At 35.9% G+C, this 15380-nt stretch overlaps 1 protein-coding gene across 2 annotated transcripts in view; it reads right to left on the bottom strand.

Annotated features, from left to right (window-relative positions):
- The window catches only part of ADSS2 (adenylosuccinate synthase 2), a 37605-nt gene that overhangs the window by 5328 nt on the left and 16897 nt on the right, over positions 1–15380 (bottom strand). The window contains exons 3-11 of one of the 2 annotated variants that reach the window (XM_054062287.1): positions 14248–14316; positions 13242–13292; positions 10999–11065; positions 8089–8196; positions 7713–7794; positions 5894–6020; positions 2945–3099; positions 2070–2194; positions 919–1016 (exon numbers count right to left, since the gene is read on the bottom strand). In XM_054062287.1, the coding sequence (XP_053918262.1) occupies positions 919–1016; positions 2070–2194; positions 2945–3099; positions 5894–6020; positions 7713–7794; positions 8089–8196; positions 10999–11065; positions 13242–13292; positions 14248–14316 (882 nt within the window). The remainder of the gene's footprint in view (positions 1–918; positions 1017–2069; positions 2195–2944; positions 3100–5893; positions 6021–7712; positions 7795–8088; positions 8197–10998; positions 11066–13241; positions 13293–14247; positions 14317–15380) is intronic. The other variant, XM_054062288.1, reaches the window with a different exon arrangement.

The following is a 15380-nucleotide window of genomic DNA, read 5'->3' as shown; positions in this document are numbered from 1 at the left end:
AATTATGACACCTGATCTCCTCACACATGGAAGTTCTCTGCTGATGATATCATATGAAAAACTGTAACCTGTAACCAGCCTCAAACCCTGAGGTAGCAATTTGAATGGGAACAGGAATCTACGTGCACAGGAGGAAAACAGGAAGCCCAATCTTTAGTACTGGTTAGTGTTCTTCCTCTTTCTGGAGTATCTCTGTTATAGCAAACTGAAAAAGACACATTATCCATGTTAACAATGTCTTCTGATATTTGAATAGTTTAACATGAAGGTACATTTTTCAGGTAAATATTATTACCAAAACAACCACTGTTCTCAGGACCTACATGCTAATAAGCTGATGTACGTTGGTCCTGTATTAGAAAACAGTCTTGATTTCCCCTGAACTAATTGCTTATTTCCTCCTCCACCTCTTTTCCATTGCGTAGGTTCAACAGGTTTTTGGCTGCTCTGTGAACCATTAAAGGGAACTAAACTGTTAGAAAACACAGGGAGAAAAAAACCCTGACTTTTCAAACAGATCAGTTTGCTGATGTGATTCACGGCATGCTTAAATGAAGACTTGTCCTGCTAGAAGGGGGACGAATACAGTACTGGGAATAAGACACTGGTTTAGAGTGAGAAATGAGCTTCCAATTTAACTTGAAGGTAATGTAGACTGTATTAAAGGAAAGGGATAAAGCAGTATAATGTTTACATTTAAGAAGCTTTATATAGCACTCTGCATCTTTCTAGCAAAAAAATGACAGCATTTGGTACAGGTGTCTTCAGGGTGATGGTTCTGGGGTGGTATAGAGTATCTGGTCCAGCTGGGAGGACATCAATGACTTGATGCTGAAGTAACACACTCCTGTCATGAATTTTACAAGAAAGTGCCAAATGCAGCATCAGATTCCCCAAAATCTAAACAAGCAGTCTTACCAGGAAAATGAGGTATGATTTCACCATCTAGTTTGTATGCAACACCAACTTTGATTTCTGGAAATACATCCAAGATATCCAATTTGGTTAGCGCCAATCTATAAAGAAACATTACTCTGCTTAAACAAGTTCAACAACTCCCAACTCTCATCACATTGTACAAATACCAAAAATAAATTGCACATTGCAATTCATCGTCTTTCCTTATAAAAACAGCCCGTATGGCACTAATATATTTATCTGGTGCGACTAAAAGAGAAAAAAGAAAATTTAAACAGCTTTTTTTGTCGAGACTGTAGATTTAGTACTATAAGAAAATGGCAAAATTCAAAGAACAGGTATGCTCCACTTAAAGTGACTTGTCTATAGCTTTCAGTGTTAGAATTTTTATCAGTCAGAATGCTGCCAAGATACAATACAACCATTCACTTGAGACAGTTTCATAGCATGATGCCTGTTGCTGTCCTTCCCGGTCCTCTGCCAACTGTTCCTGTCCTACAGTGAAGGCAGCAAAATAATCAAACACTGCCTATGTAAATACCCAGCTACATCCTATTTTAAACAAAAAAACACAACAGCAAAAAAAAAACCGGAAAAATTGAGTATGGTACATATTTACACAGTTTGATCTACTAGAAATTATATAGGTTTTGTTTCAGACACCTATTTTTAATTTTAATTAAAATCCAAAAGTCATATGCAAATCTTCTATATTGACATACTGCTGAAGATACTGGTGGGTTCCTACCCATCTTATTTTGAAAGCAAAACTAAAAAAACAAAATCCCGCAAACTATATCAGGTTTTAAGGCCCTGGTAAGGCATTTGATTTGGCTTTGATGGGATGACAGGAGTTGAGGTAGCCTGAAGCATCAAGTACTAAGACACTTAAATGCTTCTTGGATAATTTTAAATAAGAAATAACTATGTGCTACGAGTAAAGAAAAATTTACAAGTATGAAAATGTCAAATATAGGAACATTTATGCTGGGAAAAGTGAGGGACAGTTAATTTATCAAAATATCAAGACAATCAACAAATTAATACTAACAGTCTCAATGCTACTAACTAGTATATATACAATTTCCAGTAATCTGTAGCATTTGATGATTTTATGGCAAGTTGCCAGCAAAGCTGTCAAAATAACTCACGCAGTAAATCCATTAATCATGTAGGCATATCGGAGTAACACAAGGTCCAGCCAGCCACATCTTCTCTTTCTACCAGTGGTAACACCAAATTCTTTACCTCTTGTTTGCAGCAATTCTCCAATTTCCTGACAAAGAGTAATACTATTACATGAGCTTTTTTAAAAATTTATTTGCAATACATGATGCAGGTTTACACTTCAGAACATTTCACAATATTGTAAATTACCTTAGATGTTCTTCCATGTACCAGTACATAAGGGTGTCTACCAGAAGGATGGAGACTCCCTTTTTACAGGGAGTCATGTGGAAAAGACAAGGGTTAATAGGTATTGCTCCTGAAGAGATTCCGATTGGACTCCAGAAGAAAATTTTTCACCATGAGGACAGTTAAACATTGGAATAATCTCCCTAGGGAAGCGGTAGATTCCTCTACACCAGACGCTTTTAAGGCTCAGCTTGACAGCATGCTGGGGCATCTTATTTAAACTATGTATCACCTAAAAAGTTTGGACCATATGATCCCTGAGGTCCCTCCCAACCTGGCATTCTGTTACTCTGCAATTCCCCCAGTTTTTCACAAATTTGTCCAGTGGTATGAAAACAGAAATACAAAATGCTACTTCTAATACAAGAGAATGTCTATTTGAACATCTCAAAATTTGTTTCTGCTCTAGCCTTCTACCACAGGAAGGTCTGAGAAACTGACAATCAGGTTTGGTAGTCCTGTAAGACCAGTCCTCCAGTCTAGAATCAGAACAATGAGACATCCACACTGCCACCTACTCACATTTCACCAGTAACACCGATGTAATGTAAGACAGACACACCAAGTTATTACACCGTTACAGGTCACATCTAAGACCAATAATACTCACATTATTTTGTTCTGTAGGAAAGGCACCGATTCCAACTCTTGTTGTATATGCTTTCACAACTCCATACACTTCTCCAACATTCTGTGGTGGCATGCCTAGACCTGTACACACACCTCCAACTGTGCAGTTTGATGAAGTCACAAAAGGGTACGTGCCTATTAAAAAAATTAGTTTAAAAGAAGAATTCAAACACTGGGTTTAAACTCTTTAAAAAAGAAATCTAACCCAGTGAGAAACAGTACTTCTATTGCATTTACCTAGGTTTTGCAACACTAAAAACAAAACACACAATAAATGTATTTTGCAGTCAGGAAAATATTTATTGAGCTCTTAACCTGGTATGGACATTGTCTGATAGTTCTTTACTGAAGAGGGTAGAAATCTTATCACTTGCTTCAACTGGTACACAGGCAGAAGTCAACTACATAACAATTCTGAATGATCATACAAGCAAAAAATTGCTATGAGACACCAGAAAATCATGCCCTGCTATACTATATATAATATTCTCACCAAGAGAACAATGTGAACACTTGAAGGGAAGCTCTTAATAGTAAAAGGTTAGGAAAAAAAAAGGTTTACCATCTCACTTTGGAGAAAAAATGAAATACATGCTCTACAAACTGGTTAGCAAGAAGTAGGAAATTTGATAAGAAATTGCAAAGAAATATGGAATTCTGGAAAGAATTTTGTTAATACAATAAAATAAAAAACCCCAAAACAACTATTTCCACAATTAAAGAACACTGAAGTAAAGAAAAGGACTCCTGGAATATAGTCTAGTTCATTAGCGATGAGAGTTTGCCTCTAGTTAAATATTCAGCCCTCACTTAAAACGCAGCCTGGGCAGCAAAGATAAGACAGTTAAACATCTCAAAATTCCTAGGTTTGTTTTGCGGGATTTTTTTCTCTTTCTTTTCTTTTCTTTCCTTTCCTCTTCTTTTATTTTAAAAGGCTAATGAAAGATGAAACAGAGCACACCAGTACTTAGTTGATTTGAATTGCAAACAAATGCTTCAGCTACACAGTAACTACATATAAGCGAGAGACTTCTACCTCATGCTTCAGACATTTTTTTCTTTTGATATAAGAGTCAGAGATGGGTAAGACGGACAGCCAAGACAAAAGGAAGTGAGAGCAATATGGACAGGTTTAAAAACTCAAAATCCGTCAGAGGCTGCTCAGAGAGGTTTTGCAGACTAGCTTCAGGTTTCTCTAGCTCCTTGTGCTTAACTCAAGTCCCTCAAAAGACAGATGCATGCTTACAGGTGATATGTAACATCAGTTCGCAAGCAAGAATTAGTCTTTATTTTTCTTAGGACACAGTAGCTGAACTTGTCTTTACTGACAGGTAAATATTGCTAATGGATGTCACAGACACTGTTAATGAGACAAATGTTACTTTTTTCAGCTCCCAGCCTGGTATATTGACCTTGGTTTACCCTCACTCAGTGTTTAAAAACACAGAAGACCAACACACAGCACTACACCCCTATGCCCAGACACACCTGAGCTTTGTTACAAGCTCCAGAAAAGGCGGATGGACTGCAAGGCTAGGGATTTCCCACCTTCACTGCCAAGAGGCACACATTCATAAAACTCCCTTTAGTATTAAGACTTCTGTGCACCAATACACAGAAAATTGCCTCATTCAGAATGCTCAATAATCAAATTTGGCATTGTCCATCTTTTGGCTACGACTCATCTATTGTTAGCTCAAGTGTCCAACCCACTGGTGGTATCTGCCTAAGGAGAGCAGACACTCTGTGTGTGGGTCTCACAGCACAGACAGGAGAAAAATCTAACAACTCTGTACGTATCAGACCTGATGAGTTTCAGACTATTTGCATTTCCTATGCATAGGGAAATCCCTACTACCTAAAAGAAAAATATTAACCCCTCCCCCTTGAGTTTTCTGCAAATATCTCAGGCTTGCATCAAATATTTTTCTTGCGACAATTCAAAGAATTCTTTCTTCTTTTTCTGGCTTATTAAAAAAAGGAAGTTTCTTCCAACATTCAGATTATCATGGGAAAACTTGGTACTTACACTTACAGTGACAAGTCTTTGACACATCCTCCTCTTAAAAGAGGAAGCTTTCAAACTCAGCATGTTTGAAGATGCCCAATACCAGAACTCTCATCAGTTGTATTTGTTTAACAGTAGTCCTTACAGGCTACAATTTCAGGCTTAAGCACCTTTCCAGCAATAAAAATGACAGTTACAAGCCTAGTGAGATTGAAGACAAATGTAGCAGAACACAGGACACAATCATAGGATGTTTATGCCTATACACAGGCACAACAATTTATCTGTCCTTAAAATATAATAATAATAAGCATAACCTCATAAAAAGTTGTTTCTATCAAGAAGCTTCTAATTTAAATAGAAAAATTACAATGTTTTAAGAAAAACTGCACTGTTTATATTTTCAAATTGACTGGGATAACTTTTTTAATGTTGCCTCCTTAGTAATCCAGATTCCCAACACCTTTCTTACATTGTGAAACACTGGAAAACTGTTATATGAAGGGTTTAAGAAAATGCAAGTCAATTCTTCAAAAGTCAACAAGTATTTTGCATACACACTTTGCCTTTCAAAGCTCTGCAGTGTTTTTTCTCAAGTGTGTTCCACAGATGTATACAACTGTGAGTTATTTCCATGAAATGTATAGACACTTAAGCAATAGGTACACTCTATTTAAGAAAAGTCACCTGATTCTACTGTTATTCAAGCAATTAATCTTGGGAGAGTCGAAAGCTTTTTAAAAGAATTTAAATTAAACCTTTTTCTTGCCCTTCTACTTATTTGCTAGTCATTGAGAGTACTGTTCTTCCAAAATACAAAATACTGCTACCATAAGAAGAGCTAACCACAGAGGAGTTTATATTTAGTATTTGTCATACATAAGTATATAGCAACGTCTTTCTCAAAAAGGTTATACGTACCAAAATCTATGTCCAGCAGCGCAGCATTTGCACCTTCTACTAAGATCTTCTTTGGTGGTCCATGTAAAGCCTCATACATGAAATAAACACCATCTTTTACCATTGGTTTTATTTTCTCCATATAGCCCTGAATAATACAAAAGACTAATGTATAGTATAATTTTATTATGACAAAGCCAATCAAAGTGTAAGTGCTCTTGCTCCCTCATAACAATGCTCTTATTCCTATTGAAAAGGAAAAGCAAATATAAAGAAATGCTAAATATGCCATAACATGTGAACAAGGAAAGGAAGAACATTAGACTCAGATTTACACAGTTGACATGTATGCTCTCCCTAGGAGGAAAGCAAATAAAAAAGAAAAAGCCCTTTTAAACACTTTAGAAACATTCAAGCTTGAGTATAATCACAATACTTTACTGTACTCAATATTTAATTTCTAAGTGTTAAAAATGTCACCCCAAAACCAGCATGTGGCTACTTACACTTGCAGCCATCTGAAGCCACCACAACTGTAAAGCAGCATTAATTTGTGATACACATGCAGGTATGTTTGTAAGCAAAAGTAAAAGCAAAAAGTTATTTATTAGAATTGAGTAAAGTCTCCGAGAACATATGGAAGTTCTCATACTAATGATTCACTTCATATGAAATATTAACACTTTGTCTTTCATAATATAATCGTGTGCTACCATAAAACAAACATTAATTGCACATTAATTTTCCTCAAGCTACCAATACATATGTTTCCACCTTGACAACGAGTTTCAGATGTTCTGTAATCCTAATATGTATTACGTAAACTATAAGGCATTATAAAACATTCAACTGCCGCTGATTTTTAGGTCTACATATTAATAAACATATCACAACTCAACATGTATAACAGATTTTGTTTAAAGTAAGACAAACAGAAGTGCTAAGGACTCCTATATACTCCACTATAGAACTGATAAACTGAGTTTAGTGGCAACTAAAGATACAAGAAGGATGATTCTTTGGCCTGATTTTCTGACCGAATTAGACATGTAACCGTGCACGCCCTTCCCTATTTCAAACATACCTCAATGGTTTCAAACAGTTTGTCAGATTTGGTTTTCTAAGTTGCAAAAAAGAAAAAAAAAAACAACACACACACAAACTCATATACTGAAGTTTCTATAAAATGCAGGAATAAAAAGGCTGGGTAAGGGTTCTCAAATAAGAACTTAGTGCAATTTTTGAGGTGCACCCATTTGGCATAAGAGAATTAATACTAGTGAAAAATCTCAGTTTGCAGGGAAAACCTCAAATCAAAAATGAATAATTAACCACATGACTAGTTTTCTGGCAATGAGGCTTCATTAGTTCTGCTGTTATCAATTTACATTTTTCTGTGTTGCTAGACAGGTTTTTTCCTTAAGGCTTATTACTTAGAAGACTAATTTACTTCAGTTCTCAAGTTTCTGACATAAGGAATTAATATTCTGCTTTACAATGAAACGTACTTCCCCAGCTACACTCTTGGGTTTGTTGTTTTTTTTTTTCCTCCTACCCAGTATGTTTGAGCAACTGGAAATCAAAAATAACTCTCTCATTACAAGCCCTTTTCTTAGAAGTTTACATTATCTCCATCAAAACCAGGTTTTGAAATGTTGCATAAAGTAAGGTTGAAGTGCCTTTAAGCATGCCAGCTGACTCTCTGAAATTGATATATATCAATTTCCCATGACATGTATTTTAACTCCTCACACACGCACAAGCATCAGTCACCAAAAGATTTACATATGAATAACTGCACACAGTGATTGCGTGATTTAACAGAGAGAAGCAGGCTTACCTTGAGCTTTTTCAATTCCCCTTCGATATCTATCTCTAAGGTAGGATATATCGCTTTGTACTGATTGGCTAACACCTTGAACCTGGAAGGCAAAAATGTTTAACTAAGTTTTTTTTGTTATTTTCCTCCTCATGTCCCTGTCAACCTTAGGTGGCTACGTGCTTGTAATTATTTAGTAATTAAACAATTTTAAACAATAAAATATTTTAGTGATTATAAATAGATAATTTAATAAAATTATAAGTAAAATTATTTTCATTTTTAAAAGTAATTTTTATTAGAAAAGTAATAGCAACCAGATCTAATCACTTACACAGGGTACTACCAAGAAACAGAAAACTCTGTTTACAACTGTGCATTAAAATACAGAAATTACCTCTCAGAAAAGTCATCAAAATCAGAAACAAGATCACACATTCTGAGTCCACTTCGAGCTGCCTTTGAAGAATATACTGGACCAATTCCTTTCTTAGTAGTTCCCAAACTTTCAAAAGATAATAACAGGAGTTATTATTTGTAGCAAGCTAAGGTGTTTTTTTTCCTTAAAGCCAATACATCTTTTGTATAAAATGAAATGCTGCCAATTGTGAGCATTTAGAACCTTGTTTAAGCATTTAAAATACGAGATATTTTCAGTATGCAACTTCGTTTCAGAATATCACTGTTTGTAGACATAAATGTATTAATCTTCTACATACCACTGGTTTTAAACCAATAACTTTTGATACTTTAATGAACTCTCACATACTTACTGTACAGAATTCCCTACTTTTATACTTAAGGAACTGAATGCCAAGACAACATCCTTCAATCCTATGAACTGAAACTAACTAAACACCTTCCTAAAAAACTGTCCCGAAGACTCTTTTAAAAGAAATCTCTCCACAAAGCAAGAGCACAAACAGTATGATTTCAAGTTCTTAAGTAAGAACTATTTCATTTAATTCTACATGCCTCAGTTGAAGCCAGGAAAACAGAAAAAAGTGCCGAACATCTAAGAGTGACAAAAGTACTCAAAACGCTGTATGTTACAAAGAGTTCAGGAATGGATATTCCACTGCAGCGAATTCTGAAGACCTGGATTTATTTTCTAGTCCTTACCTATACATTCTGCCTCGCGAAAAGCCTTTTTCAGCTTCAGTCAGTGATAGCATAAGATAAAACTGACTAGTGTTAACTTTACTATCAGAGAAGTACAGATGGTTCAGAAAGCATCTTCTGCTGGAGTCTTGCTAAATATTAAGTAAAATGGAGCCAAACTGCACTTTTAAAGGAGAAGTGAACAGATGTGCAGCATCTTCCCAAGCGTTCTGTACATTGCTAAGCTTAGTTTTGCACTTAGTTTTTTATTGTTTTGTTTTGTTCGTTTAACCTGAGTGCGCACACAAAGCCTAATCTTCTTCACCTACAAATTCTACATATGGAGAGAAGCACAGATTTCTTCAAATTGCCTTGAAGGTACCATACCATAACTCAGTTCAAGAGGTATCGATTGAGTTGTTAAAGGGTATCAATTGATACATGAGTGAACTGAAATGCAGTTCATAATTGATACATAATTTATTTTAGTTAGGTTATTAGTAGTTTGGGGTAGATTCAAAACAATTTTGGGGAAAAAAATTAACCCAATTAGACTCAATAGTGGGAAAGATATATTTGCCTCAAGTCCAAAAAGAAAGACATTCTAATCAACTTTTCATCACACGGTATCATGTAATCAGATCAGGACACAGTGACTTAAATAATTGACTCTAGCCTCCATCACAAATCATACTCTGCACAGAGAATTTTTTTTTTTAAGGAGGAGTTTGTTTCCATCTATCTTGTTTCATTAAGACATGTCAATCCATAAAAGAGTTAAGCTGTCAGAAGACTGCATTTACAGAAGTTAAAACAATTTTATAAGCTTAATCTACAGCTAGACATGCTAGCAGGCTACCTCGGTTCCCTAACACTTGCAAACAGCAGTGTCAGCAGATAATCAGTTTATGGTAGCCTGTTCCTAGCCTGCCTGTAGAAGTACCCACTACAGTCACTTAGACAGCCTTAAAATTCAGGAGGAAATAGATCCATCAACAGTTCCAGTAAGTTCGAAAACTGTGTGATTGTTCTAGAATTTCAAGAACCCCAACAGAAAGAAGAAATAGAGCACTTCTAAAAACGACTTAACGCTTTTTAGCTTTGAATACAACCTTTTGGGGGGGGGTGTTCTTTAAAACAAATTAATTGGAGAAAAGTGGTTCTCTCTTCACTAGGCTTTCCCTTACAAACTTTTAACACTAACTAATGAAGTGGCTCCTTCTGACAAGAACCTAAGGGACTGACAGTGATTTTCATTGCAAATTTTATCATATAGCAATTTTAGGTTGCTCTCCATAAAAATTCAATAGCTAATATACACATACTGGCTCTTTTTTTAAAAAAAGTCTATTCCTCCATCTCTAGATATGCATGTTGTTCTTATTTACTTTTTAATTCCTAAAATAACAGGTAATGGACAAGACAGCACAGTCCAGTGTAAGAATAATTGATGTTATCACTCAAGTAAACTGTGAAGCAAGATATGCCCAAATCAGATGCTCTCTTAAAGGTTATTGTCATGTATGGTACTTTTTACAGGTCTTGGTACGGAAGGTTGAATTCACCTTTTCACCCACCCAAAGAAACTTCCAAGAAGAGAGATTATGTTTACTGGTACCTCGGAAGTGTAGAGTGCTGCATTACTTTCCAGCTGTAGTCATGTCACAGTTAATTCTGCCACCTTTGTGCCCATCCCCAAGAACTAGCAAGCTACTTGCAAATCACAAGTTAGAGACATAGCAGCTCGTTCCTAAGTTTTAAAAGTTTCAGAAAGTCAGTACCAGCATGTCGTAGGCAAGACACCCCTGGCAATGAAGCCTTGTCACATCAGACTTTTCAGTTATTTGTAGATGACAAAGAGGTCCTTCAATCTTCATAAACAAATGTATTTTTACAGAAACAAATACTTCCAGTAAACAATTCAAACACTGGGAAGCAACAATCCTTTTTATAAAGTGAATTGGGAACTAGGAACCTTTTCATAAAGCAAAATATCAAGATACAACCCTTTCATGAAGAATACAATCTTTTGCTAGCCACTGGAGGACAAAGGTGTAATAAGTGATCCCTGCATACTCCACATTGAAGACTTATAAGGATAAATAATTTCTTTTCAACTCAGTGACAAACAATAACAGAAAACCAAGGTATTAAGTCAGATGTTTGTACTAAGTCATCCTGTGTTTGACAAAATAAAATGACCTACTTCTTTCCTGCTTGTTCTTGCCTCTGTTGTTCTTGGATGCCATCAGCAGCTTGGTGGAAATCAAACACTAAGAAAATAAAAATAACTTAGGTAGAAAGTTTGCGTGAAACAAATTGCCATATCAGTAACAAGTTCTTCAAACCAATTCTTGCCTTGTTTAACAATGGCGAAAACAAATATACACATTGAGAGAGGCAAATAAAATGGCAAGGTTTTTTCTCCTTTTTTACAAGTTACATTTTTCACAGGGAAGAGCTCTAAGGCTCTTCAGAAACAACTTGGTTTTAAGTGTTTATTTTATAGAATACTTGCAGACTCCCCAAGAATAACTAAGCCATTTCAGCTTAGTGTCCCAAAACAATGTGTGGACAACAACAACAAAAAAATATACAGTAGAAATAAAATGCTGGAAAATAGGTTATAGTGAAAAATGTCATGCTCTGAAATTTCAGGTGAGAACTTGAAGTAAATATTGTCATTCATTCTAAAGATTTCTTAAACCATTTGTTTTGGACGACTTCAATTAAAATATATTTGGCAATACAAAAGCTCCCACCCATGACTGCTACGCAAACAGAAGTCAGTTTCACAAGTCCAAATTATTTTTAAAACATTATATACTAATGACAAAGATTATGCAAAGTATTCCATGCAGCAATTCTTAGTCTACCATAAAAGCAAAAGCAACATCAAAAAAATCTGACAAGACTCATGTCAAATACAGTGGTGCAACAGTTTGCAGGTTAACAGAAGCCAGCTGATTTTTCTTAAGTACTATCTCCCCAACACTTATACAACTAATCTATAAATTACACAAGAAAGACCAAACACTTGTAAGAAACAGATTCATTTAGCAAGTACTCTAGTCTCTCTAGAACAAGAGTGGTCTTCCTTGTTTGCCTTACTAATTTATTTCTGTCTTTATTTCCACACATCCCCGTAATATAAAGGATTAGATTATCCCCAGCAGCTTGAACCTATTTTTGGTTGATCTTTTGTTAAAGACTATCATTCACAGATTGCCAATACTCATTTCAGAGAGAACAAATTTATAAGGATAATGGATATCCAGACCTGTCATCAAAATTTTCTAAACAGAAGCATTCTGAAAGTTCATATATGTCAAGAGTTTGAATGCCTCTAAGTGACAGTCAATTACTGGTCCTTTTTACTCACAACCTGTTTAGCTATGACAACTTCACAGTACTGCCATTGTAATACAATCGTCACAGAACAACTTTTCTAACAATCTAGTCTTTTCCAAGTAATTTACCTACAATGACTCTACTCCTAGTAAGTATTTTAGCAACTACGAACAGTTACTCAGCTATTTCAAACTCAGTAGTTACTCCAAAATAAAAACATTAAAAAACAACAAAACCACATCTCCTCCCCCCTAAAAAAAAACCAAAAAGCAAACCCAAAAGCTCCTAACACTGGAAAAGTTTTATTTAGTAAAGACCCCAAAAGTCTGCATCTTCAGATGTCTACCAGAGCAACAATAAGCCTATTCCCTAATAAATGCAGTTACAGAATGGTTATGTTACAATATCTAAAGGTCTGATTTAAAGGGTGGATTTATGTAATAAAGATGTCCTCAGAGTGATGCAGGAAGTGTCTCTGAAGCTCTGTGTTGGTGGTTTAGACTACAAACACTATTTCACTCCAGACTCTAAACTGCAGAGTTGTTTGGCTGAAGCTAACACTTGACTGACGAGCTTCCTGTGAGGAGAACCACCATTCTCTCCATCTCTGCAGATTCCTTCCCATAAAGACTTCTTTCTGAAGGCTGTGGCAATTTACTGGGTAGGGAGCCCATTAGTTCAGAAGTCAGGCCCAGTCACATGGTTTCCCAGCAGAAAAGCTGCTGTAAGCAACACTGCTATTTCATCAAAAGGGAAATGAACCCTTCAGTCAATTAACTTCTGAACTGCTTTTCGACTGCTTTGAGTCTCTAAGCTTGGAAAGTGAGCCTTCTTTCCTGACTAGGTTATGCTTATAGGATAGAATTAAAGAGTCACTGGAATATAATCCTGGGCCAGTCCAGAGTGGCTAGTGTTTTTTTTTTCCTAGGATCTTCAATAAACCAAAGCAACATATGGGAACTTAATCCAAAGAAAAGTACATACATATATAAAGAGATGGCTAGAAACTGTTATGCTTTTGCTCCCATGGAAAGTTCAGAGAAAACAAAGTTTAACAAAAAAATCAACAAGAAACCCAATCCACAAAAAGCAACTTACCAATATGGGCCCTGTCAGAAATTATTAGCCTTTTTTCCCAGCCTTCTAGTCCTTTAAAGACAAAATGGAATAGCTCAAATTATGTTTGGCGTAGCATTTTTTACTTCCGATGTATAAAGGATAAATACTTTTCATATTTAGTCTTCAATCTGTTTAAAGATTGAGCAATCATGTTCCAGAGGAAAAAAAATGTGCAGATTTCAATAATTAAAACTTGGCACCAGCCTATAATATAAAGCTGGAAAAGTCAATCTTATTCTGAAGAACTGTAGCTATTCTACTAGTTCCTGAATTTCAGGAATCAAATAGGAGCTTTTTGGTTTCGAATAAGCCAGACCATTTATTTACTTCACTTATAGTAAGGGGCTGCCAAGCATGACCCTAGATATAACAGGAAGTATCTAAAGTTCTGATCAAGAGATTACCACAGCATTTGTTTACTTTAACACCTATCAAACTTTACACTAATATTGGAAGAGGTAAAACGGCTATGAACAGGCAACATATTTAAACAATTTGTTTCGCTTCTTGAATTCACTGCTTAAGCAAGAGAAATGCCAGCAGATACTTCACGTTTAGAACATTGTCTCTTCTGAAACTGTAAAGAGACTCCTTTTGTCTGCCTTCCCACAAGGGCCCCAGGACTTACTAGCGAGTCCTGTCAGAAACTGGCAGCTAAATGGAGTTTGGAAAAACAAGTTGTACTCGACCTCTACAGCCACATCCTCTATCTAAATCTTTTGAGGAGGGTAATAGAACAAATGGGACGGTCAGGGTGGCAAGGGAGAGCACTGGTAGCCAAAAGGTTAATAAGGTAGGTTATCTGCTGTTCTGAGTAGAGCAGGATGGGGAATGGGGATTGTCTACAAGATTGCAGTCTGTAACCAAGTTGCATTTACTGGAATAACAGCTCATGTGGTTGTTGTTGGTTTTACATATTAAACATGGCATCAGCTCTTACAATAACATCATTCCCTCTAAGAGCAGTGTCTTAAAACTTTCTCACCTTTTCCTTTCTTTACATTTTTTTCAGCTTCTTCAAAGAGTCCTGGCAAATGAATTACAACACCATTTCCTGAAGAAAATCATTACATAAAATTTAATGAACTACATTGAGCACAGAAAAAAATATTCCAAACAATTCAAGGACTCACATATTTTGTATGCAGAGCATTTTATTTAAGATTTTAAACTTTCAAGACATTGCAATTTCTATTTTTAGGAATTCACCTGCAAAAGACTGATTTACATCTAAAGTATCCGTTTCTAACGACAAGCATTGAATCTTTATAATAAACTTGACCTTTCAATTTAGATCAGGACAGACAGTAGCAGCATCACGGGACAGTTCAGAATGCAACTTTCTCTTCCTCCTGTCTAAAACTAACTTCCATCTTTGTACTTCATTTTAATAACCCTATTGTTTCTTAAAAGCTTAGCACATTTCTATCATCATTATGAACACAAGCATTCCATCAGGCACTCTTCAGCTGTAAACAGACACAGAATATTCCATAGATAAGAGCTGGGGTTGTTAACAGACCAGCAAAAATAACAAAAGAAAAAGGTCTATCAAAAGCAAGCTTGCTTTCCTTGAGCTGTCACACTGCTCAGAAAGACTACTAGCTCATACAATTAAGCAGCATCATCGAGTGCCTAAGGTGGAGTATTTCCATATAGCAGAAGTGAACCATCTTAAGGACATAAAACTCAGTAGGTCAGTAGGTCCAAAGCTATGAGTATGGTAACATCTAGCTAAAGAACGAAGGGACCTGCCATGTGAAACTACTTGCATATCACCCAATACCACACAGATAAAAGCATTTTTTTTCTACTGCCTTTTTTTGAATCCACAAGCACTTGCAGTGGAATCCTAAGCCAGGTTGGGTTGTTTTCTTTTCCAGAAGAGATTTCATAGAGTCATAAGATTGGAAAAGACCTTAGAGATCATCAACTCCAACCATACCTGTCTACTACTAAATCATGTCTCCGAGCACCTCATCTACCCATTTTAAACACAACGCAGTCCTAAAAGCAGCCAGAACAACAAAATTCAGACAAGAGTGAGATAGAAGATACACACAAGAGAATGTGTAGAAAGCTCTCTGGTCTACTGTATTTTTAAAGCATGGGGTCTTT

Source organism: Cuculus canorus, chromosome 3 (assembly GCF_017976375.1).
Source record: "Cuculus canorus isolate bCucCan1 chromosome 3, bCucCan1.pri, whole genome shotgun sequence".
Lineage (NCBI taxonomy): Eukaryota > Metazoa > Chordata > Aves > Cuculiformes > Cuculidae > Cuculus > Cuculus canorus.
This window is presented reverse-complemented; position numbering and strand designations above follow the sequence as displayed.